This window comes from Desmodus rotundus, chromosome 6 (genome assembly GCF_022682495.2).
Source record: "Desmodus rotundus isolate HL8 chromosome 6, HLdesRot8A.1, whole genome shotgun sequence".
NCBI lineage: Eukaryota > Metazoa > Chordata > Mammalia > Chiroptera > Phyllostomidae > Desmodus > Desmodus rotundus.
In genome coordinates, this window is record NC_071392.1 from 71,814,337 (window position 1) to 71,841,215 (window position 26,879).

General features: G+C 34.4%; 1 protein-coding gene across 5 annotated transcripts in view; it reads right to left on the minus strand.

Moving 5' to 3' along the window:
• Positions 1-908: 908 nt before the first annotated feature.
• The window catches only part of POT1 (protection of telomeres 1), an 84,097-nt gene continuing 58,126 nt past the window's right edge, over positions 909-26,879 (minus strand). For all 5 annotated transcript variants that reach the window (XM_071221694.1, XM_045191173.2, XM_045191175.3 and 2 more), the window contains 10 exons: positions 24,327-24,496; positions 23,118-23,200; positions 20,052-20,108; positions 17,807-17,963; positions 15,018-15,223; positions 9,740-9,875; positions 7,026-7,114; positions 4,907-4,998; positions 3,135-3,240; positions 909-1,559 (listed from right to left, as the gene is read on the minus strand). In XM_071221694.1, coding sequence (XP_071077795.1) covers positions 1,447-1,559; positions 3,135-3,240; positions 4,907-4,998; positions 7,026-7,114; positions 9,740-9,875; positions 15,018-15,223; positions 17,807-17,963; positions 20,052-20,108; positions 23,118-23,200; positions 24,327-24,496 — 1,209 coding nt within the window. In that variant the 3' untranslated portion in view covers positions 909-1,446. The remainder of the gene's footprint in view (positions 1,560-3,134; positions 3,241-4,906; positions 4,999-7,025; positions 7,115-9,739; positions 9,876-15,017; positions 15,224-17,806; positions 17,964-20,051; positions 20,109-23,117; positions 23,201-24,326; positions 24,497-26,879) is intronic.

Below are 26,879 nucleotides of genomic sequence, written 5' to 3' on the forward strand. Positions count from 1 at the left end.
ACTTAATAATTGCATGAATTTAGACAAGTCAACTCATCAATCAAGACTCACGGAGGCTCTGACCAGGAAAATGGGTTGTTGTGGAACTCCAATACTTCTTAGGTACCTAGTGTGTACACAGTCCTAAATACCTGCTATCATGATATACCTGCTTTGATTCTCTTCCTCAAATCATGCCTCAGCTCAAATAAACAAATGAAACAGATGAACTGTGTGCCTTTATTCACAATTGAACTAGAAAGATCTGCTTCTCTCGGTCTCTAGCAAAGAACATACATAAATCTCCATATATATATACAGAAACATAGAAGTATTTTTATAAAACTGAATATTCATGATTTTAAATTTGACATGCTGTCAGGTAAAAAATGGACTATATACTGAATTAACATCTCATTTAATGCTCTACCTAAAATATATTTTACATAAGACTATTAAAAAAAAGGATAATGTAAGTCACTAACACTATAAATCTGACCACTTCATTAAGTTGAGGTGGAATGGAATAATTTCTAATATCATGAAGAGAAATAAGCACTCAAAGCATATAATTCTGGTCCAAAAAAACGGCTCAACTGGTAAATGTCAGCAGCCAAGGAAAGCAATTCTACCACTTCCACTTAAAGTACACTATAGCTCACTTGAACAAGCATTTCTTTCTTAATTGTAATCTTCTTTATTAAATATTTTATTTATTTTTAGAGAAGGGGGAAGGGAGGGATAGAGAGAGGGAGAGAAACAACCATCATTTACCTCTCAGACACGCCCCAACCCAAGACTAAACCCGTAACCCAGGCATGTGCGTCCTGACCGTGAATCGAATGAGCAAACTTTTGATTTTCAGAAGGACGCCCAGCCGAGCCACACTGGTCAGGGCTGGAACAAGCATTTCCTTGATGAGTATTTGTTTAAGTAGATCCCTCTGCACAAAGACAAAACAAAAGAAAACCACTAGCCACTCCATACCTTGCACTCAGTCAAAGCTCAGAGATTTAAGGCAAGGACATCTTCTAAACCCATAGTCATGCCAAAATCATCAACATTGCAGATATAAAAATCTAGGCAAGAGAAGCTCAACCAGGGAAGATGGATGGCAGAGAAATCAGTGGCAAAAGCAACAGGGAAGGTGATTTTAGTGTATGGTAACAAAACAGCTTCTCTGAAAGGAACAAAGAGTAAACAAAAACAGTCTTTATTTATTCAACCTTTCTTTCTTTTAGAACCCCAGCAGCCATTGTATTGGATATTTTTGTGCAACAGGAACATTTTTAACTTACAAGAAGGTGTTAAAGTAACACACTGTCCATTAAAAAAAATTTAAATAGTGGTTAAAATGGAAAACGAACTATTGAGCTAAATCTTTTATGTGTTTTATGGCAATCTCATAGAAAATAGTAAGGATTTCAAAAATTACAATATTTACATATGCTAAGTTGAATGTCAACATTAGATAACATCATCTGCGACTGTGGTGTCAAAAATCTGATAGCAAATTTGCTGCTCCGTCCCACTTGTGACATTATAGGACTTGATGAAGCATTCCAACCATGGATATGTATCTACAATCCAAAAGAAAACGTTATTTAACCATTAAAATTAAATAAATAACTCTGGTATATCTAAGCATAATACTTAGCTAGAAAAATTAACACTTACTTTGAAGCTTGAAAAGTAAATAAATACACTTACCAAATGTAACATGATCTACATTTCCAAATTATACTGGATTCATGTTATTGTTTCACAGCAATTCTGACCAATTTGAATTTTTTCTTAACAATAGGAAAAAGTAATTAAATGTGGGGTTTTCAGAATGTTGGATAGTGGAGATAGTAAGCTACCTCATTTCCAATTTTTTTTTCCTTTTTTTCCTGCTAATTGCTTACTGATCTCCCTATTTTACTTATTTTTTTTTCTCTGGTTGACTGCAAAGAAACTGATCCTGAAGTTCGAATGAGCTGAACCCCTTCCATTTGTCAAGGTGAAACTACAGGGACCAAGTACTGAGTCAAAGCAAAGCTGGCAGCCATAGATGCCATTTCTAAGCTCTGCTTACGACCACAGTAAATCTATCACATTTATAACATCTAGAGAAGTTTCTTAATGTTTCTTTTCTTCATGTTTGAGTTTAAAAGGCATTTAACCTCGTCCTCAATATCAGCAAGGGTCAAACAAGACAGACACTCTCCTACACCGCTGGCAGAACTGTAAATAGGTGAAACATTCTTGAAAAGCAATTTTGCAGAATGTATCAAAAGTCTACCAGGGCTGTGCTTTTTCCATACGACACTTTTATTTCTAGAAGTCTAGCCAAAAGAATCCAAATAGCCAACAAAAATTAAAACTGATATTAAACAAAAGTATGTAAGTTAAACTTTGTTACAGATGTATAAAAACTACCTTTTTAGAATGGTTATGAAATGCCTGGATTGACCAGGGGAAAATAAAGCCTAATTAAAAATAACCTATAAAAGTTAAACTAACAGTTAAATATGCAGCTGGTAAAATCTGTTACTGATGAAAAATTGTTAGAAGAGTCAAACTATTTTAATCTAATTTAGATTCACAAGTCTCAGCATAAGTTCAGACAGTGGGCACAGAAGGAAAACAGAGGGGAGCAGGTGAAATCTATATACAATCTGACCTGAAGGGCGGTGGATGAATAAATGTTACACAGAAAACGACTAAAGCTGCCAAAAATAATTACTACAATAAAAAATCGTAAAATCTGAAACTAGTTAATAATGAATAGAAAATTCATCAATGAACTAAACTAGCTAAATGGAGCTTGTTATAGAAAACGTTTCTGATCAACATTTCATCCCTGTTAATTTCAAATGTTATTATACATAAACATAGTATCAAATGTGCTTGTGATCAAAGCTGCTTACCCTTTATTATATTTCAAAATGTTAAAAAAATCTTTTCATTTCAGGAATTATGATTCATACCCATTTTATTCCTTCCACTGTTTAAACCAAAGGTAGATTATACAGTAATCTAATACTAATTAGCAATTTATTTGGATTCATATTTCAAAGTTTTCATACCTCTAAAAGTCTATAGATTAGATATAAACTAGGTGCTATTTTAAAAAAAACAATGAATAGAATTAATTAAATATTACTGCCTACCAATTTTTACTCCTGGAGGGCAAAACATATTCATGATCACGTCCATACTTTCCTGAAGGTAATCGTTGGTTAGGATTTCTGATGCTGGAATATGGAAGAACTTGTCCTTAAAAATAGTATAGAAGAATGATATTAATCTTTTATTAAAATTATAATTAATACAAAAGTAAAGGGGTGGGCAAAAGTAGCTTTACAATTGCGTGGTGACATTCTTTTGAGTTAATAAAACTATTGTAATAGTCATAACCTATGTGTCTTTTTCAATACAAACCTCTGTAAACCTACTTTTGCCCACCTGTGTATTTTAATACTATCTAATTAAATTACCTAGGCTACGTCACTCTATATCAAGATTACAAAATTCATAAACTGCTAGTCTGAACTGTAACATCTGATTTACTACTTTAATTTAAAAACATCTTTGAGACACATGGACAAAATCAAGGGGGAGGGAGGAGGGTTCAGCTGGGGTGGGGTGGAGGGATGGGGAGAAAAGGCACACAACTGTAACTGAATAACAATACAAAATTAAAATTAAAAAAAAATCTTTGAGATATAAAGTCAAGTTAAACTGCTTTGACTTAGTGATGACAAAAATAATGATCATAAAACAGTGAGGCTTACTATTCTCTTGATACACATATGTTGAGTACCTGCGATGTATGTGTTAAATTTAAGAGTATAACATAGTTTTTTTCCTTCTACTAGATTATAGGGAGAAAAGGGATTTGGCTTGCTTTGTTCACTGCTGCATCTTTATCACAAAGAATAGTGCCTGGCACATAGATGGTGCTCATTAATCACTTCATACCTGGAGAGTCCTTGTTTGCCTGGGGACATTGGGTCACACTGGGTAGTTTAACAATGTGACTTGGAGTAGGGAGTTTGCATCCTGTAGCCTGACCTCTGGGAGGGGCTGAAGACTGAGATCAGTTACATGTACATTCAACCATGACTACACGATAGAGCTCCAGTAAAAACCCTGGACACCCAGGTGCAGTGGAGTTTCCCTGGTTGGCAATACTTTATGTGTGTGGTCACACACTGTTGCCAGGGAAGTAACGTTGTCTTCTTCTCTACAAAAGAGGACAAATGAAAGTGCCACACTTGAAACTTTCCTGGACTCTGCCCTCTGCACGTCTTCCCTTGGATGATTTTAATCTGTATTCTATAGCTGTAATAAACTGTAATGGTGAGTATAATGACTTTCAGTAAGTTCTGTGAGTCTTTCCAGTGAATTATCAAAACTAAGGGTAGTCTTGGGGACCTCTGAACTTGCAATTGGTGTCTGAATAAGGATGGTTTTGGGAATCCCCAAACTTGGAATGTCGTCAGAAATAAGGGTAGCCTTGTGGAAAGCTCCCTGGCTTCATCCCATGTAACTATCACCCTATCAGAGTAACTTTGTTCCCTCTAATATGAGGGAACAAATAACATGAGACGGCTCACCAAGCCTACTGAAATGCTGATAGCTCACGTGTAGAGCGTGTGGCCATACCTCTCTGCCTTTAGCTCCTGGAACACAATTTCTGTGTGGTATAAAAATGACTCTCTCCTAAAATTCCTGTTCCTCAATTTTTCATTATTCAGATATTAAGATTTACGTACAGTATAATATCAAAAGAGACATAAACACAATTTAAGATCTACACACTCATATTTTGTTTTTCTAAGGTGCCTTAATTCTTCTTAGTAATAAAGTAGGTATGAATATATTAACATTCAAAAATTTATTTTTAGCTAAAAATATTCTCACTACCTCTGTTACTTACAGAATCCATGAGGTAAGCTTCCAATACTCCTGTTCCATCATCAAGAGTAAATGTCATCACAAACACATGCTGAAGGGGTACAATACCCAATACTAGTTTAGAAAAAAAGATTAAACTGTATGAATCTTCTGTTCCTTGTAATCAAAGTAAAGTAAAAATTGTTTTTGGGTAGTATGTACCTGTTAATTGTTAATTTTGTCTATTAAAGTAATTTAAGAGAGAAAGAAAAACTTATACATATGCTTTTTTGTTCCCTAATAGTAACATACTAAGCTCATCTTAGCAGGTTCACTTTGGAACATTACACTGTACCTACACAGAGGCAAAACCCATAAACAGCTGCATCTTTTTTGATTAACTATTAATATATCTTTAAAATGAGTACATCTTGATAGAAAACATAAAAACTGATTTATGAAATATAATACACTGAATGTTGGTCTTATGAAAGACAAAATTAAAATACCAGAGTGCTCTAAAAAATGGCATGCAGTTCAATATTTATGATTATGTAACACGTCTCTGCCCTTTGTAATGTAAGTATAGGGATCACTTATTTTTAAAGAAATACTATCCAGCTGAATGGACAAAAATGTCAGAATCTGGGACTTCATAATTTGGTAAGATGAGAAAAAAGGAAGAATTTAAAGAGATAATATATCATTTGAAAATTTATGTTAAGTGAACATCTTTGTGTTTGGAAATGGAAGACATTCAATATGTTTATAGAAGGGAGTATTTTTTCCATTTGTGGAATCAATATTTAAACAAACTAATACGGGGGCAAGTAAGAAGAGTAAATTAGGGCATAAAGATATGACAGAAATTGTTAATACAGAGAATTGATTTTTAGAATTTAAGAGGTCTCAATAGGTTAAAACTATGAGCTAAAACCAAAAAATATGATCGTAACACCTACTCCGAGGGACCACACAGATAGACAGATAACTACATTTGGAATAGGATAAGGAGACCAAGCTGGAGAGCGAAAAGCTCATGTGAAAGTAACCTGGAACTTTATTGGCCCACAAACAAAATAGGAGACAGCAGTATCATATAGCCGAATTAAAAGAAAAGGAAAGCAAAACCAAGCATACAGATTAATATCAACAGGTTCTTGGAACTGCAGTGAAACAACATGTAATGAAACCAATTTTACCAGACGTTAATTAATAGAAACAAGAGTTAAGTTCCCAAGGCATCTTATCAGTGTTATAATAAAGTGACACTGAACAAAACGAAATGGCATTATTCAAGAACCTGCTGTGCGATGAAATTTTCAGGCTAGTAGAAACAGTGTGTCCAATTTTAGGGAAATAGAAGTTTTGCTCATATTCTGAGTTGGCCAATATTTGCAGCCCTATTTCCAGATTTAATGGCAAACTTAGGGGAAAACACTGGTAATGTGAAATGTTTACTATAGAGGAGAAATAAAATACGTGTAAGGAACATGGGAAAGTAAGTACCAAAGGAAGTGAGATGCCTGCTTGGAGAAATAAGGACGGAATGCAGGTTCAACAGATATCCTCGAAGGCATAAATCTGCTGACCTTGCAGAAGAGGGAACAGATAGACTCTAATTCTAGCAAACAGAATGTGGCCCAGGATAAAGTTATAGATAGGCAGAGATTGCCTCACGATTAAAACTTCCTAAAAATTAAGGGAATTTGTTGTTGCAACGTAATGAGTCCCCTGTCACTGAATGAGTTTTAAGGCAAGGCTAGGTGACCAGTCAAGATTGTGATATGAAAAGATTCTTGTTCCAGCTAAAAGACTTGTATTGGGTAAAAAGTTGTAATTGCTATTTCTAAACCTCTGAAATCCCACAGTACTATGAAGTGGAGAGATTTTTCAGAAGCTGTACTTGTGATTAATGCTGAAATAAATTAAAGAACATTAAAATATCAGTAAAGATTAAAAGACACTGGCAAGTGTTTGAAAGTCTCCAAATATTTTAAACATTTACTTTATAGTTTTACTACAGTGACTGTGAATGGTTTTGCATAAGGAAAATTAAACTTTTCTCTGGTTTTACTAGAGGCACAAATATTCAAATATAATCAGTGAAATCACCTTACACAAAGACAGTTGAGATTACAGGACACAGACATTTAGCTAACCTTCTGCCACAGAAGAAGGAATCCATAATGTTTTATCCACTAGGTTATTTAGATTTTGTATTGGTCTCAAGGTAGAACACTTTTTACATCTGAAATTAATAAAACAATAAAATATTTTAAAATAATTTATCATAACTCATTTGACATTATAGCTTATTTTTGCTGTTCAAATATGCACGGTTTAGAAGTAAATTAAACATAATACTACCTCCTATACTGTAATATGCATATTACTAACAGAATTATTTTAAAAAATAAGCTTTTTACAATAGAAGCAATTAAAAAGAGTATAGTTCAGGATAAACACCATTAAATTGAGAGCAAGAGAGAGGTTTCAGGTCCAGATTATTAATTAATTTGGCTGATTTCCTTATTTGGTCATGAAAAAGTTTAAACAGATAATCTCTAAGAACTTTTATTTATGGGTCTGTGAACAGTAAGTAATAGCCAAGGTCTTAATTCAACATGGCTACTATGAGGACATTTTTCTGACTAAAGAAGGTAGTTCTAGCAATATTTGGGGTAAAATATTCAGTGAGCACATATTTAGAGGTTTATAGTGTATGATGCCTAATACTATAGATACTCTTCATAATATAAATCAATTTAAAACTATACAGTATACTAAAATATACATTATTTAGTATAGGTATTTTGATTTACTTATATACAAAAACATTTTAAGCAAATTTTTAAATACATAACATCATAATGTTTACGAGATAATAGAATATATACTTAAATAACTATATAAAAGTCAATATTCAAGAGGTTCATGCAGACTCCTTTTCGTTTGCATTCTGGGGAAAAATAGAGGGTAACTATAACAAATGGTATCCTTTCCCATTCTTCAAACACATCTAAATTTTTTTTAAACAGAAAAAGGTAATTAAAGGAAGTTATTATTGTCTTTAAAAAGGCAATATTAACTTTAGACATTAATAAAGCAAGCATACAAACTAAAAATTAATATACAAATTAAAAATTACAGGTAACAAATACAAATTAAATAGAGAATTCATAACTTCCGAAGTAGTAAAAAAAGGAGAAAATTAAAAGTATTTGTTACATCATTTTATTTTCATTGTATTTTTCCATTACCAAGAACATTTTTTTTATAAATCAATTCCACACCAGACTGAAGAAAAAAGTAAGCAAAATAATAATGAAAAATAAAGAAGAGGTAACAGTAACAGTATGTGAAAAACAACATAAAATGTAGAAATAAAACCTAGCTGTATCAGAAATTAACACACTTTAAACTCATCTATTTAAAAACCACTAAAACCTAGGTATTTATTCATGAGACTTATTAAAATACAACAGCAAATGAACATGAAAGCAAAGGGATGAGGATGAGAATAGGATACTATTCTTTTGGTTCGTAAGCGATTGCGAACCAACCCCCCCCCAACAAATTCTAATACAATAATAAAAAATAAAAAGAAAACCCTTAGGGCAAAAAAACATGATTAGAGATAAAGTGATTACAAAAGAATATACCAAATAACCAATTCACCAGGAGATGAAATGCTGAGCCTACACAAACCAGCCGAGAGCCTCCAGATACATCAAGCTCACACTCACCGAATAAAAAGGTCACAGACCCACAATCACAGGGGACATTAAGCACACTCTCTAAGAAGTGAGTAAACAGTTAAAGTTACAAAGGAAAATAAAAGTTTTGAGCATGATTTGTAAGCCTGTCTAATGAAAATAACTAAACACTAATAAACACTAAACATGACTATTAAAGAATATATATTCTTTAAAAATTTATGAAACTTAATCAAAATCTGAACAGACATATTCTAGGATAAAGCAGCTAAACAAATCTCAAAAAATCATTATGAAATGAATCACAGTATTTGGTTAAAAAGTCATCTAACCAAAATGCAAACAAAAATATAGCAACTGAAATGTATGTGTAAAAATTTGAAAAGAATTCATGGGCCAAAGATATCATAATGCAAATTATGAAACATTTAGCAGTGACAAGAAAAGCACTACATACCAGTCTTGGGTTAAAGCCATGGCTAATTTTTGAGGGGAAAATTATAGACTTACATATAAATATTAAAAATATATTAAAGTTAATGAATTAAGGTAAGTTCAATGAAAAACATTTGAAAAAGAAAATCCAAGGAAACCCAATGAAAGTAAAGGAAGAAAATAAAAATAAGAACAATGAAAAACAACACAGAGCAACAACAAAAACAAAAGTTTGTTCAAACGGAAGGAAAAGGAGATTTTATCCCCACTGCCTCCTTCCAAACATAAAACTGTTTCTAGAACCCAGTATGTTCTGATCTGTTCCAATTACTCAGTGGCAACTAATTTGTAACTTTGTGCCACAGAAATTCTGAAATTCAGTCACTTTTACTAGGATGTGGCTTTCAACCTTTCTCTGTAAGTAATAGCTAAATCCTCATGAAAGAAAACAAATTATAATTAGTTCCTCAGGCAGCCTTATATCTAGCACATTGTAGGTATTCAAAATAATGCTGTCAAAACAATAGGTATATTTATTTATTTAAACATAAATTAAAATAATAAAAATATAAATAAGTAAAATAAATAAATCTAGTACATAGAAATTGGGACTCAATAAGTATCCACTGACAATACAGTAACAAGTGGGATAAAAGTAATTAAAGTAAAAATTACTCTTAGAGCGTGTTTAATCCCGAAGGTTCCCAGAACTAAAAACACACCCGTAGTGATGCACTTTATCTTGTATGAGGAACGGTGCTGACAGGTCAGACAGTTCCAGGTCCTCGTGGCCAGACCTCACGGGAATCACACTGTGAAACTTGTTGGCAAGTTTGTGGATCTCACTGAGTGTGCCGCCTATTAAACCGGAACAAATGACCCTTCAGGTTAGTACAAATACAATGCAGGCAAAATAAAGTGCCTGTCAAATAACACGTGAGGTACAGTAAAAGACTAAACTGACAGAAAAAGACAAAGCCGTGAATTTAGAGACTTAATATGTTTATACATTTATTGTGAAAGTAATGATTTGTAAATTCAGGATCCTACACACTGATAAAAGAAACCACTACCCCAAAATGCTGAGACTTGAGCTAATTATAAGGCTTGTGAAATTTTAACCATCTTCTTAAATTTATACAAGATGCTCTTTATGTCAGGAACACGATAGTTCAAAGAACAAAAGAATAGAGTTGTGAGGCAAAGAATGACAGCATTCTCATTAAATCAGCTATGTACCACTAACATCTAGGCAAGTTTAGTCTGAGTTTGAAATAAATCTTTTAAACTTTCAGGTCAACACTAAAGTTAAGTATATATGCAAATGAATTCATGTATAGTGTTTGTTCATTTTTCTGGGGAAAACCATCCCAATTACCCCAATTCTGTGACAGAGTGGGCATGAAGACAGCACGCCCAGTGGTGTACCGTTACTACACGGCAGCGTTATCTGGACGACTCAAACCTACTGGTACCTTTTCTGCTGTACTTTTTATTTATACTGATAATTCTTCCTCTCCAGGGGAAGCGAATATGATTTATAAAAGTACTTTGGTGTATTTCCTAAAATTTGTATACCATTTGTAACATTAAAATTGCATTGTGAGGGGGATGCACTTCTAGCACAGCAGACCAAGGACATCCAAAAATACACTTTTCCAGAAAAGGAAAAGCACTGGCAAAATTTGTCAAACTCAACTTTTTCACAACTCTAGGAATTAACCTAAGGCTCCCAACAATCCAAAGATATTTTTTTTTTTTAAAGTGAATGAATACATTTTGGTAAGAACAGCAGCTGTGTGGTATTTTAACTTGGTTCCCACCCCTCTTTCTGTGGCTCTGGGACAACTGGAAATCCCACTTCTGCCACGCCTCACTGCAGTTCGATCATACCCTTGGGTTCGTTAGGGGATAGCACTCAGAAACCTAATAAAATAGAATATTACATTTTGATGTAACCCAGTGCTTTTAAATTTTAAAGTGCTTTCACATACACTTTCATTAAAAATCTCTAGATGAAATATTGTGTTGGGTGTACTTAATTATTCAATAAATATTTACTGAGGGCCAGTCATATACCAGGTATACCACGCCAGGTGCTTAAGACGCATACATTAAAATAAACATGGATACTGTCCTTAGCGAGCTTAATAAGAAAACAATTCTATAAACAGACAGATAAAACACAAATATAATACCAAAAGTGCTCTATGGAGGTTTATACAGTATGTAGTCTTAAGAACCAGTCAAATCTGCCTGCTGAATAAGAAAAAAGTGCTTCTTACGTACAGGTGCTCATTAAATATTACACATGAATTGCTAAAGAAAAGAAATGATCAAGTTTACTTCTGAAGATGTACTAGAGCAGAAATTCTCAAGAGAATAGCGATGTAATGGCAAAAAGTCACAAAGAAACAAACAGGGTTTAGGAACTGCCACCAGTTCAGTAAGGCTGGAGGATGGGATGCCGATTGTAGGAGATGAGACTTAATGTTTTGGGGATGACTGGTAATTAAAGATAGGGTCAAGAGCTAATGAGACTTTTTAATTCAAGCTTCTCTGTACCCTCAAGGTCAATTTGGCTTCAGCACAGAATTCTGTGGGAGGCAGCATAACACAGGACGGCCCTAAGGCACATGTGACATCCTCCTAGTTGGCCCTACAAGGGCAGTTCTTATAAAACCTCATAGGACCACAGCTCTGTTTTATTTTTACAGTCTACAAATACTCTTACTCCGTATTTTTTTTAGACTTTTTTGTTTATTTATTCTTAGAGAGGGGAGGGGAGGGAGAAAGAGAGGGAGAGAAACATCAATGTGTGGCTGCCTTTTGAGTGTCCTCTATTGGAGGCTTGGCCCACAATCCATGCTTGAGTCCTGACTGGGAATCAAACCTGTGACCTTTCGATTCGCTGGCTGGTGCTAAATCTATTGAGCCACACCAGCCAGGACTCTTACTCCATTTTTTGTATGCGTGTGTCTGTGTGTTTTTGTTTTTAAATCTATTTCCTTGTAGATTAAAATATTGCTAAGGAAATAAGACATCACACTTCACTCATCAAAGTGGCCATTATTTTTAAAGTGCTAGTATACGATGACAAGGGTAAGGGAAAGGATAATCTCATAGGCTGCTAAAGCATATGCAGACTAGGATAACTTTACTAAAAAGGAATTGGGCAACATTTACTTAATTTCTTGTGTTCCCACAATTACACTTCACCCAAAGGGTAGATACGTTCATCACAGGGTTACAATTCAATTCCACTACTTAACACCTATATTGGGAAAGGCATGGGAAAAAAATCTGTGGCACCATACATTACATAAAAATAAAAAGTGGAAAAGCAATGCAAAAATAAATATGAATCAAAATTTTATTTTTAAAAAACATGTCAAATTATCTTATTTCAATGGTCCCTTCCTTGATTTAGATAGCAATAGATGGTATCTAGCCCTGGCAGGGTTGCTCAGTTGGTTGGAGCATCATCCCATATACCAAAAGGTTGTGGGTTCTATTCCCAGTCCGGGCACACACACTGATTGTAGGTTCCATCCTCAATCAGGTCACTACTGGAGGCAACCAATCAATGTTTCCCTCTCACATCAACACTGTCTGCCTGCCTGTCTCTTCCTCTCTCTCTTTTCCTCTCTAAAATCAATAAACATGGAAGAACCAAGATGGCGGCATAGGTAGACACACTGTGCCTCCTCCCACAACCAGAACTGACAGAAAATTGAACGGCAAGGAAGTCCCACACCAAGGAGATAAAAAATAAACATTCATCCAGACCGGTAGGAGGGGCGGAGATGGGCACCAGGGCGGAGAGGACTCACATGGCCGTGGCGGGACCAAGACTGGCAGAGTGTGGGACGAACAGGGCAGGCAGTCTGACTACTAGCAGACCCTGCGGCCCCACATTCGCGCACAGATAAACCGGACAAATGGTGGGGACCAAAGCAGACGGCGCAACCCAGGGCTCCAGCTCGGGGAAATAAAGCCTCAAATCTCTGATTGAAAATGGCCGTGGGGGTTGGGGCGGCAGCAGGAGAAACTCCCAGCCTCACAGGAGAGGTCGTTGGAGAGACCCACAGGGGCCTACAGTGTGCACAAGCCCACCCACTTGGGAACCAGCAGCAGGGGGCCCAGTTTGATTGTGGGTAGCAGAGGGAGTGATTGAAATCCGGCAGAGAGTGGAGCAAGCGCCATTACTCCCTCTCGGCCCCTCCCCCACGTACAGCATCACAGCGCAGTGACCAGCGTTACCCTGCCCCAGTGGACACCTAAGGCTCTGCCCCTTTAAGTAACAGACGCTCCAAGACAAAAAAAAAAAAAAAAAAAAAAAAGGCCCAAATGATAGAACACTTCAAAGCTCCAGAAATAGTTCAACTAAGCAGTGAACAGATAGCCAACCTATCAGATGCACAGTTCAAAACACTGGTAATCAAGAAGCTCACAGAATTGGTTGAATTTGGTCGAAAACTAGATGAAAAAATGAAGGCTATGCTAAGAGAGACAAAGGAAAATGTACAGGGAACCAATAGTGAGGCGAAGGAAACTGGGACTCACATCAATGGTGTGGACCAGAAGGAAGAAAGAAACATCCAACCAGAAAAGAATGAAGAAACAAGAATTCGGAAAAATGAGGAGAGGCTTAGGAACCTCCAGGACATCTTGAAACGTTCCAACATCCGAATTATAGGGGTGCCAGAAGGAGAAGAGGAAGAACAAAAAATTGAAAACTTATTTGAACAAATAATGAAGGAGAACTTCCCTCATCTGGCCAAGGAAATAGACTTCCAGGAAGTCCAGGAAGCTCAGAGAGTCCCAAAGAAGCTGGACCCAAGGAGGAACACACCAAGGCACAGCATAATTACATTAGCCAAGATGAAAGAGAAGGAGAGAATCTTAGAAGCAGCAAGAGAAAAGGAGACAGTTACCTACAAAGGACTTCCCATAAGACTGTCAGCTGATTTCTCCAAAGAGACCTTACAGGCAAGAAGGGGCTGGAAAGAAGTATTTGAAGTCATGAAAGGGAAGGACCTACATCCAAGATTGCTCTATCCAGCAAAGCTATCATTTAGAATGAAAGGGAAGATAAAGTGCTTCTCAGATAAGGTCAAGTTAAAGGAGTTCATCCTCACCAAGCCCTTATTATATGAAATGTTAAAGGGAGTTAGCTAAGAAAAAGAAGATAAAAAATATGAACAGTAAAAATGACAGCAAACTCACAGTTATTAACAACCACACCTAGAACAAAAACAAAAGCAAACTAAGCAAACAACTAGAACAGGAACAGAACCACAGAAATGGAGATCACATGGAGGGTTATCAACAGGGGAGGGGGAGAGGGGCGAAAGGTACATAGAATAAGTAGCATAAATGATAGTTGGAAAATAGAAAGGGGGAGGGTAAGAATAGTGTAGGAAATGTAGAAGCCAAAGAACTTATAAGTATGACCCATGGACATGAACTATAGGGGGGGAATGTGGGAGGGAAGGGGTGGGCAGGATGGAGTGGAGTGGGGGGGTAATGAGACAACTGTAATAGCATAATCAATAAGTATATTTAAAAAAAATCAATAAACATATCCTTTGGTGAGGATTAAAAAAAAAGTGTTATCTATTTCATTCTACTTTTATGGAACAACAGTGACATCCAGTGGTCAAGATAACAACAAGTATTCATCACAAGCAGTCTTAATTATTCCTCAGTTTGATAATCAGCTTGGATCTGATTAAGATTACATGCAAAAAGCCAACAAAATGAACAAATGCACACTACTTAGTTTAATGTACAATTTCAAAATGTCACTGAGATAAATTTATGTATGTGTGCATATGTTTGATTCTTGTTGTTATAGATAATATATTCCATGTTACAAAATTTAACAATATTTTGACTTTACGTGTCCAAGGTTGCCCCTAAAATATATTTAACAATACTCAGAAAAAGACATAAGCAAAGCTGTAATCTAATACAACAGTAACTTAAATATCTTACCTTCTATCAAAATTAGACAGTCGTTTGAAAGTGGGAGAATACCATTGTTTTTCACAAAATGAATAGCTACTTTTCGTTCTCCCTGATCTTTAGTTGTCCAGACTTTCGAATCATATAATGGTGTATTTTGTAGTTTCATATCTGGAGTTTTAACTGCATTCTCTTGCAAAATTCGATCCAAATCACCTTCATGTGGAACTTCCTGCCTAAAACCATCATCAATGAAATAATACAAAATCTTAGAAATCCAATTTTACAAACTACAATTACAAAATTGTTTATATGCTGATGAGCCAACTACTTAAAAGACTCTTATTCAATAGTAAGATATTTGTATTTCAGGGCTAAGTAGTTCCCTCTCAATAACTGTATTAACCATCAGCAACTTCCTTGCTGGGTTTGGTGACATTGAGGTTACTAATTGTAATTATTTCTAGCACCCATTGCCCTCTTCTGTAAGGAGCGCTGAACTTTCCGGTAGAACAAGAAAATGCAGCAGCACCCCCCCCCACACCCCGACTTCTCTCCAGTGAACAGCAACTTACCACCTAAGTAATCTCACTGTCCGGACCATCTATGTTACAAACCAGTTCCTCTTAAAACGGCATATGGTAAAGCACCATAGAGTAGAAGTTGCATGATCTGGGTGATCTGTGAAACTTTAGGTAACACCTCTTAACCTTTCTGAGGCAATTTCCTTATTTGTTCAAAAAAAATGATTATAGAGGTTTTGTCTCACAAAGTTATGAGATTTTACAGCATCTGACAAAACTATAATTTGACAATACTTCTTTACCTAAAATCTGTATTTTTCACTCCAACTACCACTGTAAATTAAAATAAGAGTCCCTCCTTTTATTTAAGGAGATTTGGTGATCAAAAATCTCCACAAACAGTAGCATACTGAGATTTTAGAGGGGGTACATGTATATTAGTGCACACAGAAACATAAACACAACATATGAGCACACAAATATAATGGAGATTTGTATACTGGAGTGGGCAAAAGTAGGTTTACAGTGGTGAGTACACAAGTTTATTATTACTGTGGTATATTAATTGCCATATTATTAATTGGCATATTAATTGGCATATTATTTTTGTATTACAACTGTAAACCTACTTTTGCCCATGCCTGTTTTTAAACACTATATGTTTAGAGGAAAGACTGTGGAGCTAATAAGTATGCATTCATTCTAATGTCTTATAAATTTATATATTTATGTATTAGTTGATATTTAGAATAAAAACTTTGAGGTACTGAGAAATTCTCGATTACTAGCAAGAATTTAAATTATATTTACTATATTGTAATTAAGCAGGACAGAAATACTCATATTTCCAACAAGGCTTTCTTCTGTTTTTTCTGGAATGATTTTTATTATACAACTTCTTTTAGAAAGTTAGTAAGTTTCCATTCTTATTTTATTTTTTATTTTTATTTTTTTCCATCACCATTTATCCCTTCTATATACTCTTCTACCTCCTCTCACCCCCATTCCTGCCCGCAATCACCACACTGTTTTCCAACAAAGCTTTCTATATCACTTAATTCAAAATTTCAACTAACCAGAAGTCTTTTCTAATTTAGGAATTTTAGTTATTTTGGCTATTCAAGGTCTTTTTTGGCTCCACACAAATCTGATGATTTTTTGCTCTATTTCATTTTAAAAATATCATTGGATAAATACTGTATGATCTCACTTGTAAGTGGAACCTAATCAACAAAACAAACAAGTGAGCAAAATAGAACCAGAAACGTGGATACAAAGAACAAGCTGACAGACCAGAGGGGAGGAGGGAGAGGGACAACAGTGGGAAAATGGGGAAGGGGCAAGCAACGGGACACGAATAGAGGATTCATGGGCATGGTCAATGGGGGACTGACTATGGTAGTGGGGGAGGGATGGGGCAGGGGAGAGCAATGGGGGAAAAAGGTGGGCCAATTATAACTGAACAACAATAAATTTAAAAAAAAAGAAAAAAATGTCATTGGGATTTTGATGGGGATTACATTAAATCTGTATATTACTTTGGGTAAAATGGACATTTTAACAATACTGACTCTTCCAATCCATGAATGTGGGCTATCTTTCCAATCCACTGAGTCTTCTTCAATCTCTTTTAACAATGCTGTGCAGTTTCCAGCATATAGGTCCTTCACATCCTTTGTTAAGTTTATCCCTAGGTATTTTACTCTTTTTTTGTTGCAATTGGAAAAGAAATTGTTTTCCCCATTTCTTTTTCTGAAATTTAATTATTATTAACATACAGGAGTGCAGCAGATTTCTGTACATTGAATTTTGTGTGCTGCAACTTTCCTCTATTTGTTTATTGTTTCTACAGTTTTTTGGTGGAGTCTTTTGGGTATTTTTACATGAAAAAAATCATGAAAACCGCATAATCTTAGTAACCAATGAAACCCCGAAAAATTTAATTTAAAGAAAGAATTTTAGTTATTAATGGTTTATTTTTAAGAATGCTTTTTGTGACAAACATGCAAGCCTTCCCAAATAATTTCATAGTTTATTATTTGTTTGCATTTACCAGAGCTACTAAATTGAGTTCCATTTTAAAAATAGACCCTCCTTTTATTTATTATAGCTAAGAAATATCAGAAAGATTTACTTTCTAATAATTTAATATTTTCTTAAAAATGTTACCATTCTATCAAAATATAATACATAAAATCACAATGTGTTCATTGCTAGGACTCAAACTGACACATATAAAACATATATACACAAATACTATGAAGTGAACCTTGTTTTATTACAGAAAACACTTACAGTGAATGACATTTAGGACAATGAAGTTTAACAGACTGGAAGAGTCTCCTGGGCTTGTATGACCTCAGTTTTGCTCGGATGCGATACTGATGAGGAGCTTTTTGCTTCAATATAGCACATATTGGGGTGTTCTCCAAATACTGATGGTCTGTAAGTACTACAAAAAGAATTTTTAGATTAAGGTACAATAATCTACAAGAAGAGTAAGTACATTCATGACATGAATCCCCTTGAAAATTTATACAATAAAGTCCAATCAAGTTGTACTGTCAACCTTATTAATATTTTGCCACATTTATCATCGTCTCCATCTGCCTTTATCTTCGCCTCTCTCCACACTTATGTAAACCTTACAGATACATAATTCATTTACATGTGCATGTATGTGTATACACATATACACATGTATATATGAATCATTTGGGAATTATTTCCAGACATCATGCCCCTTTATCCCTAAATATTTTAGCGTGTATGTCATTTAGCAAGAAATTTCATTGACATAATACAGTACAACTTTCAACATCAGAATTTTTAATATTGATGTAATATTATCACTGAATCAACAGACTTTAATCAAATTTCTCCAACTGTTCTCATAATGTTCTTATTCTTCATTTTATTTCCAGGTTAAGGATCCCATCCTGAACCCTGTATTTCATTGGCTTTTCCTGTCCCTTTGGACTCCTTTCATGCAGAAGGGCTCCTCAGCTCTTCTTTGTTTTTCATGATATTGATGTATCTGAGAGGCCACTTACTTGAGTGTTCCTGGCTTTGCTCGTGAAAAGATACAAATTATGTACTTTTGGCAGGGACAGTATATAAATGGTATTGTGGTCTTCTCAGTGTATCCCCCAGAGGCATTGGCTTTCATTCCTGGGGATGTTACCTCTGCTCAGTTGGTTAACATGGCGTTCAAGAAATTTCTCCAATATACACTTATTTTCTCCCCTTTTTAACTAATAAGAGAGTAACTGGGAAAATATAAATATCCCCACCTTGTTAAACATTAAAGATCCTGCTAGTTTAGGACACATTGGTGTTTCACAACTAAATAAATTATTACTATTAGGGTTGCAAAATGGTGTTTTTTCCCTAACTTCATCATTGCTTTTACATGTATTAGTTGCCATTTTATTTTAATAAGAGCTTTCCATTCAAATTCATTTATTCATTTGTTTTGTTCTTTTACTTACTATCCACACAAAATAACGGATTGCTACATTATTCCATATACTAGTTCTATCCCATCACTAGTATTTTTCATTTTCATGCTTAATTTGTACAAGATTTGATATGTTCCATTGTTAACTGCGGATTTCTTTTCTCTCTGGCACAAGATACTCCAGAACCCTGGAGTCTCCTATTCTTCCTAGGGACTCGGATTCCTTTTAAGGGGAAATATTATTTATAAACCAAGATCTAAGCACTGAGTGTGTTCACTGCCGTGGGTACCACTGTTTCTATGGCCTGCTGTTGATAGAGCTAGGACACACATGCACACACGTTCATACCATACTTACAGACATCACCTGCGTATAATATATGTAGGAGTATGTATGTGAGTGAATACACATACACAAATACACATCTGTATCTATTTTTGCATCTATCTGTAAAACCATGAATTCACACTGACACCTCCAATTCCAATACAATACCACAAACTTCTTTCTTCTGGCCTTCCCACATTTCACAGTTATATATCCTTTCTCCAATAATGAAAAAAATATTTTATAGTAGTATATTATAGAGCATTAAGAGACTTGTGCTTAAAATTTGTTTTTAATTTTTAAATCTTAGCTGAATTGAGAGAAAGAGGGCATGTGATAAATTAACATCATTGTTAACATTAAATTACAGTTTTGGGGCATATTGTACGGAGCTGTTTTATGGATGCTCCTAAATGCACAATGTGAACTGATTAAAATTAATGTCATATTAAGATATTTTACATTCACTAAAAATAAGCCCCACTGTGCTATTAAATAGTATATGTTTTATAAACCTTACAGCTATCTAACTTTAAATACATATTTAATGTAAAAACGTATCTTTCTGGGTTCCGTTTTATGTGAATTAGAATGAGGTAAAGGAATAAAAGAAATATCAATATATGAGTATTTCTGTGCTCACGGATATCTGCTTTCAGTATCTCATGGAAATGAATTAGTTGATATGTGTAAGAACAGGCTGTATATGCTCACTACTGTGCTCGTATTTCAAAAATGAAACATGGTCTTACTTGTCGCTGACAGCTGTTGACATCTCTCTATCTCATACAATGACACTGACCCGGAGCCTACAGGAGGTAGAAGGTAAAGGGAATTATACAGTTTTAAATCTATTAAAATTCAATGTTGTACTGAAAACTATAAAACATTGCTGAAAAACTGAAAATGATCTAAACAAATAGAAAAATATGCCACATTAAGGGATGGGAAGGCTCAATATTGTTAAGATATCAATTCTTCCTCAAATAATCTACAGATTCAATATTACCCTAATCAAAATTGCAGAGAGTTAACTGCAGAAAGACACAAGCAGATTCTATCACTTAGGTGGAAATGCAAGAATCTAGAATCAATCTTGACAAAGAACGAAATTGGAGGACTTATAAACCATGACTTAAAGACAGTATGGTACTAATTAGTGAACATCAAGTTAGTTAATGATGCTCATTCTGAAATGTGTAGGAGGTATACTTATATCTACAACTTACTTGAAATGAATTAAAAAAAGATACAATAGATTGGTAGACAAAGAGAGGTAAGTAAGAGAGCACACAGAGTAAAAGGCCAATTGGAGAAACAGGTGATGAGTATGTGAGCGTTCACTGTAGAACTGTTTTAACTTTTCTGTATGTTTGAAAATTTCTATCATTTTGGAAAAATAAAATGTGAAGGAAATAAAAGACAGAGGAAGACAAAATAATAAACTTAGTAAATTTAATAGGATGACTTGATGAACACCATAAAATAGAATTTTACTTTAACAAGAAAGCGAAAGTAGTGAGCAGGGCAGTAAGTTTTAATAATGCTTTCTAAAATGAAGAATTTAACACTTTAGAGAGTATCCATATTGTAATTACTTTACCTTACATTCTATTATATAGACATACAATAGTATATTATGTTTTTATCGGCTCTGGGGCATTATATGCAAACACATACATTATTTGTCTTTCTCAACACGACTAATACACTGCATAAGAATCTACAGCAAGAGATCATGAATGGACATGTGAAGCTGGCGAAGAATAGTTTCAATGAATCTGATTACTTAACACGTGCCATTCTTCATAAAGTGACAACAATGGCAAAAACTTTAAAATTAGTCAAATAATGAGAAAATACGTGTAAAATATATACACAGTCTCCTATAAACAGATAAACAAAAAGATAAAGAACATGACAGAAAATCAAGAGTTGACAATTCAAAGGAGTAAAAAGAGCCGATAAATATATAAAATTTTTAAGTTTTTAAGTTCATGGGGAAATTAAATATCACTTTTTGCCTGCCAGTTTCTTAAAAATTACATATATTGTTAACCTCCACTGCGCTGTCAGGGAAGGACATTCTCCCACAATGCTATCTGCATATGAATCCTATGACATTTTGGCATATGATTTGGCATAATTTATAAAAACACAAATGTGCTTACCCTCTTATCCATCAACCTCACTTTTAGGAGTTTGTTTTAGAGAAGTAAAATCACGAAAGTACAACTGTTCAAGGACTTTTAGTAAAGCACTATTTGTAAGAACAAAACACTGGAAATAACCGGATATGTCTATCACATGGAAAATGGCAGAATTAACAACATTAGATTCTTATTATAAAATACAATGCAATTATTAAAAGAGTAAGTTTGAGCTATATAAATACCCCAGAAAGAGGTTTATGAAATGCAACTGGTATAGGAGGGCTCCATTTTTGTAAAAATTTTAAACAGAGGGAAAAAGCCTATCTGTTTATGTACTAGGATACATATTTGTATAAACATGAAGGCTTTGAAGGAATCACACTACACTATTAACATTAACTCAGGAAGTGGGCCTAACGGCACAGGAAAACTACGTGACTCGATATTATGACTTGTATTACTTTTGTAATTTAAAATTAATTTTAAAGTCCTTTTAAAAGGAGGAAAGAGATTTCAAAGTGTAATTACTAATTATACTATCTCCAAATGATCGTCAATTGAGCTAAATTGGCCCCCTAATGGTTGTGCAAGTAATCATAGCTCAGGCTAAAATGCCATCATCAAGGTGCTAGCAAATGTGGAGAGTTTTGGCAGAAAGAAAGAAGGAATAAATTTAAAATATATGCAAAAAAAAATTTAAATAGCCTGCACTGGAATCTGACTGTCTTTGCCATCAGTTAAAAGCGAAGTAACCTAGGGCAAATTATATGACATCCAACCCTGCTTCACCCAAAGCCTCAGTTTCCTTTCTGTAAAAAGAAGAAAAGAGTGTCAGCCTCATAGGAGTGCTGTTAGGATTAAATAATAATGCATGTAGGCACTTACTAAGTGTCTACCAAGCCATACATGTTAATTTAGTGCTTACGCTTACTGGTATGGAAAGACAGTAAAATGATTCTGGACCATAGCAGAGGAATTAGACTCTAAAATACAACACATATACAAGATAAAAACACAACATAGATTCTGGGTCCTAGAATGTACAGAGAGCTGTTAAGATAAAGTGGTAAAAAAAAAAAATCTTACAAACTCAGAGTTTTAAAGTTTAGAAATTTGAACAGTCACCTATTCAGGTGGACAATAACATAAATGTATAACCAAGTGTTTATTAATATCTTATAACCAGATATTTGATTAACTCAATGAAGTCTGGAAATCATGTATGCATCTAAGATATACGATGAAAAAAATTCTTAGGCTGTTTGAAATAAAGCAGCAAAAACAACCTTTGCTCCTTTTAGATACTAACATACAAAAAAATAGTTGCCTAAGGAATTAATACAGATTTCAAATTAATGAATAAACAGATACGCACATATATACATAAACACATATGCAAAAAATATTATATATATATCACAAATCAAGTAATCCCTATTACCCCTATTTGAAAAAAAAAAAGAAAATCTAATTATACAATTAAGGGAGGGACAATGTGTACCTTTTTGCATAGGCAAAGATAAAGATTTAGTTTGTTCCTTTACAATGAAACGGGTTTAACAAAAGACAAGAGACAGAGATAGGAAGATATTAAAATGGAAAATTAATGATGATAAAGCCATCTTACTTGGCAGAAATTAAGTCAATGTTAAAAATCGTCCTTACTTGTTGGAACGCTGTCCTCACATTCTGATTGACATATCCCATCTGAACACTGATTGGCTGTCAAACCTGCACATTCTAAAACCCTACAATTGAAAGAATAGAAGTTCAAACTGCATAAAGCAAAGTCAATACAGTCAATTTAGTTTTATGCACAGAAATCAAGAACTCACTAAAATTGTATAAAAGATTCTGTTTGTGTGTACGCATTCCTCGGTAAAAGGTCTATATACCTGGAGTTCCAAGGGCTCCCAAAATTTAAAAAAACCCTGAGTTTAGAAAGATACAAGTGTAACAGTGGGATGATGAAATACTGTGGACAAAAATAAGTTGGTAATTTAATGGATTACATTCTCCTAACAACCTCACTCTAGATTCAAGAAGTAAAATATCATGCTGCTATATGTTACAATATGGGGAAGTAGTGAAACTGATGTAAGATTATTAAAATAGACTGTTAAAATAGCTAATTTAATTGGCTTTAGTCACTGGTTTCAATATATTAAAATTTAGAAAATATCTGTGTCATTTCAATATACTGAAAGAAATATTTTCTATATTTCTTTTTTTTAATTTTCTATATTTCTTTGAAGATAGGTGGAAGATATATTTTTCTTTCCTTAGAATACTGATAAAAAAGTTTCTGTACACAGAGACCCTAGAAATACATAGGGGAAAAGAACTGCATGTATAGTAAGATTTAAGATAATATTTACTCTCTGGAAACATCTGAATGTTTAAAAAATATGATACCATAAACACTTCAGTTACCTATTTCATCAGCAACAGGCACTTTAGAAAGGCCAATATTATCTTTCACGGCAGGATCACGTATGTTTGGAATGCTAGATATGTACCGAGTTTTCCAACCTTCAGCTAAGCTCCAGCTTCTCCTCTTTGTTGCTGTCGCCGGGGAATGTGGCAAATGGCAGACCAGCATGAGTGCAAGAACAGTCCTGAGTACGTAAGCGGAGACCTTAGACTACATCCCTAGCTCTGCTACTATTTAGCTGTTTGAACCTACAATCACTTGATTTCTTTCATTTGGTTGATCTCACTAAAAACAAAATGAATAATGCCACAGAAGGCTGTGAGGATCAATTACAAGGAACCTCTTAGACCCCCCTTGCCATCCCAGAACAATCTTATCTTGAAAATCAGTTTAATTAACACTTTATTTACACTTTTGAAATAGGTATATAAGCAGCTTACTTTTTCAGTTGATCAACATCGGAGTTGCTTTCCAGCAAGACTCTGATCCCCCGACCGTAACTGGTGCCTCCATGGAGATGAAACTCCAGAGCTAATGATGTCGACTGGTTTGCTGAATTCACTGACTGAAGTTTCGTATGCAGGCTATAAATTCTAAGGAAGCTTCCAACCTAAAAAGAAATTATTATCTTTTTCAGAAAATGGAGAAAAATCAAACAAATGCTGGTACTAAAAACATTTAACAACTGTATGGGGTACAGCCCAACGACGAGGGGCGCGGACCAATCAGAAAAGATACTGGTGTGGTACACTGGTGGGGTGTGTACTGAGTATCAACCCCAAAGACACTGCACCAAAACCAAGATGGGTGTGTGTACACAAAAACATATTCGAAAGTGAGACATGTTTCTACTTCAGAGATCCTAAAATATGAAATAAGATTCAGCCCTAGATTTGGAAAAATACAGCAGTTAAGAAATCCACGACCTAAATCAAGTCGAAGCCCTCTATTTGATTCATAACTTTGATTAAGGTTTCTGAAAATAACTTGTGTTAACTACTTTAAGGCAATATTTAATTAAATATGATCACTAAAACTCTCATTATAAGATTAGAAAATAATTTAAAATCTGCTACATATCAAAACAATACATCCCACATTTATCTACCAGTTTATGAAAACTTTTATAAAAAACAATTTGTGTCTGTACATTATAATGTGAACACGTTCTGTGACTTCAAATATAGGATTAAACTATAGTTTTGAACTAAATGTTCTATAGTTAATATCTATAGTTAATTTTCACTAAACTTAATCTTAAAAATACCTTTAGTTATAAAGTATTTAATATGCTTTTAATGTACATGACTTAAAATGAGGCAAATGGAGATTGTTTATCAAAGAAATTGACACCTACTCAAAAGAAGAAGCTATATAACCTGAATCACATTTATTTTTATGAAGAGTTATAAACAAAATGAGTTACTAAATAGAAATGTTAATTTATTTGCATAAGGCAGCACTCTTCACTGCTGATGAGTGTGGGAATACAATTCTCTTTTTTCCCTTCAAGGCCAGAAATGAGTTAACAGTGGGAGATTCTATGCAACAGCAAGCTATACAAGGGGGAATACAAAAAAGATGAGATAATAAACCAACCTCCCACCTCTGCTTATTGCTGTTTCAGTTAATTGTATTTCTCCTCGCCACTCTCTGGATTTGACGGAGGAGAGAAGTGGGAGGAAAAAAGTAAAGGGGAATAATCCACACTCCCAGATGCTACTCATCTTCATTCTCAAGGGTCTTTTCCCGCCCAATCAAGGATTTTGTGAGGGGAGCTAAGGCAGTTATTAGTGTTTTCTTCTCTGACTTCTTCCCTAACAGCTACATCATGGAAGGGAACAGGGTGGTCAGAGAAGGAAAACACACACACACACACACACACACACACACACACACACTCAAAGACAAAACTGATTTTCCTCACAGTATCCAAAGTAAGAAACTAAAAGAAAATATAAAACAGTCTACTTCCTTTTACTTTTACCTGACTTTTCTGGACATTTACTGTAATTGGTGATTCTTTTATACAGAATATACAGAATACAGCCATACAGTACATGTAAGTCCCACAAAGGACTTCAAGAAGGCATAACCCAAGGAGGGAGATATCATATTCACAAATAAAAAGCTTCACCATTATGAAGATAATTTCCCCTTAATTAATCTTAAAAGTCAGTGGAATTTTGATCAAAATCTCCAGTGTCTTTCATTAAATTTGAAAAGCTCCTCTGAAATGTATATGAAAGTAAACAGTGAATGCAATCTCGAAGACTAAACTGGGAGTGGGGCCTTGACTTAGGGAATATCATTTAAAAATAAGGTACAATAATTAAGACAGTCTGGTATTAATGCAGACACATGTATGAATATAAATGAAGTCTAAAAATATAATGTCAAAGAACAAAGCATGTTACAGAATGATACATATATGATATACATTTTCAGGCAAAAGTACATAAAATATAATAAACATGGGTATACATACCTACATATTAGAATATGTAGAAAAAGGATATTGGGGGGCAAAAAATGAGAATATGCAGAAGTACAAAAAAGGTTCAGTATGTAGAGTTTTATTTCTTAATAATCAAAAGTACCTAAAATAAGTGTGGCAAAAACATTGAGAAATGTTAAATGTGAATGCCAAGCACATCAATGTTTATTACAGTATCTTCTCTACTATTGCATTTCAAAATAAAACAAAATTTAAAGGCCAAGAGAGAATTTATTTATGTAAATAGGCTATGAAGATAATGAATTGTTATTTCCAGAAATTCCTTTTGGAGGCCCGACTGTATATTTTCAAGCATGTTAAATATGCCAGGAAATATGCCAGATACTGTATTATACCAGACAAATACTGCTTAGCCTTGTTGGTAATGCCAGATTCCAGAAATACAAGGAGGGAGTCTTAACCACACAATTATAAAAACTACTTTAAAAATTGTTACAAAAGCCCATTTCAATGCAGAAACATTAAAAATAAAGTA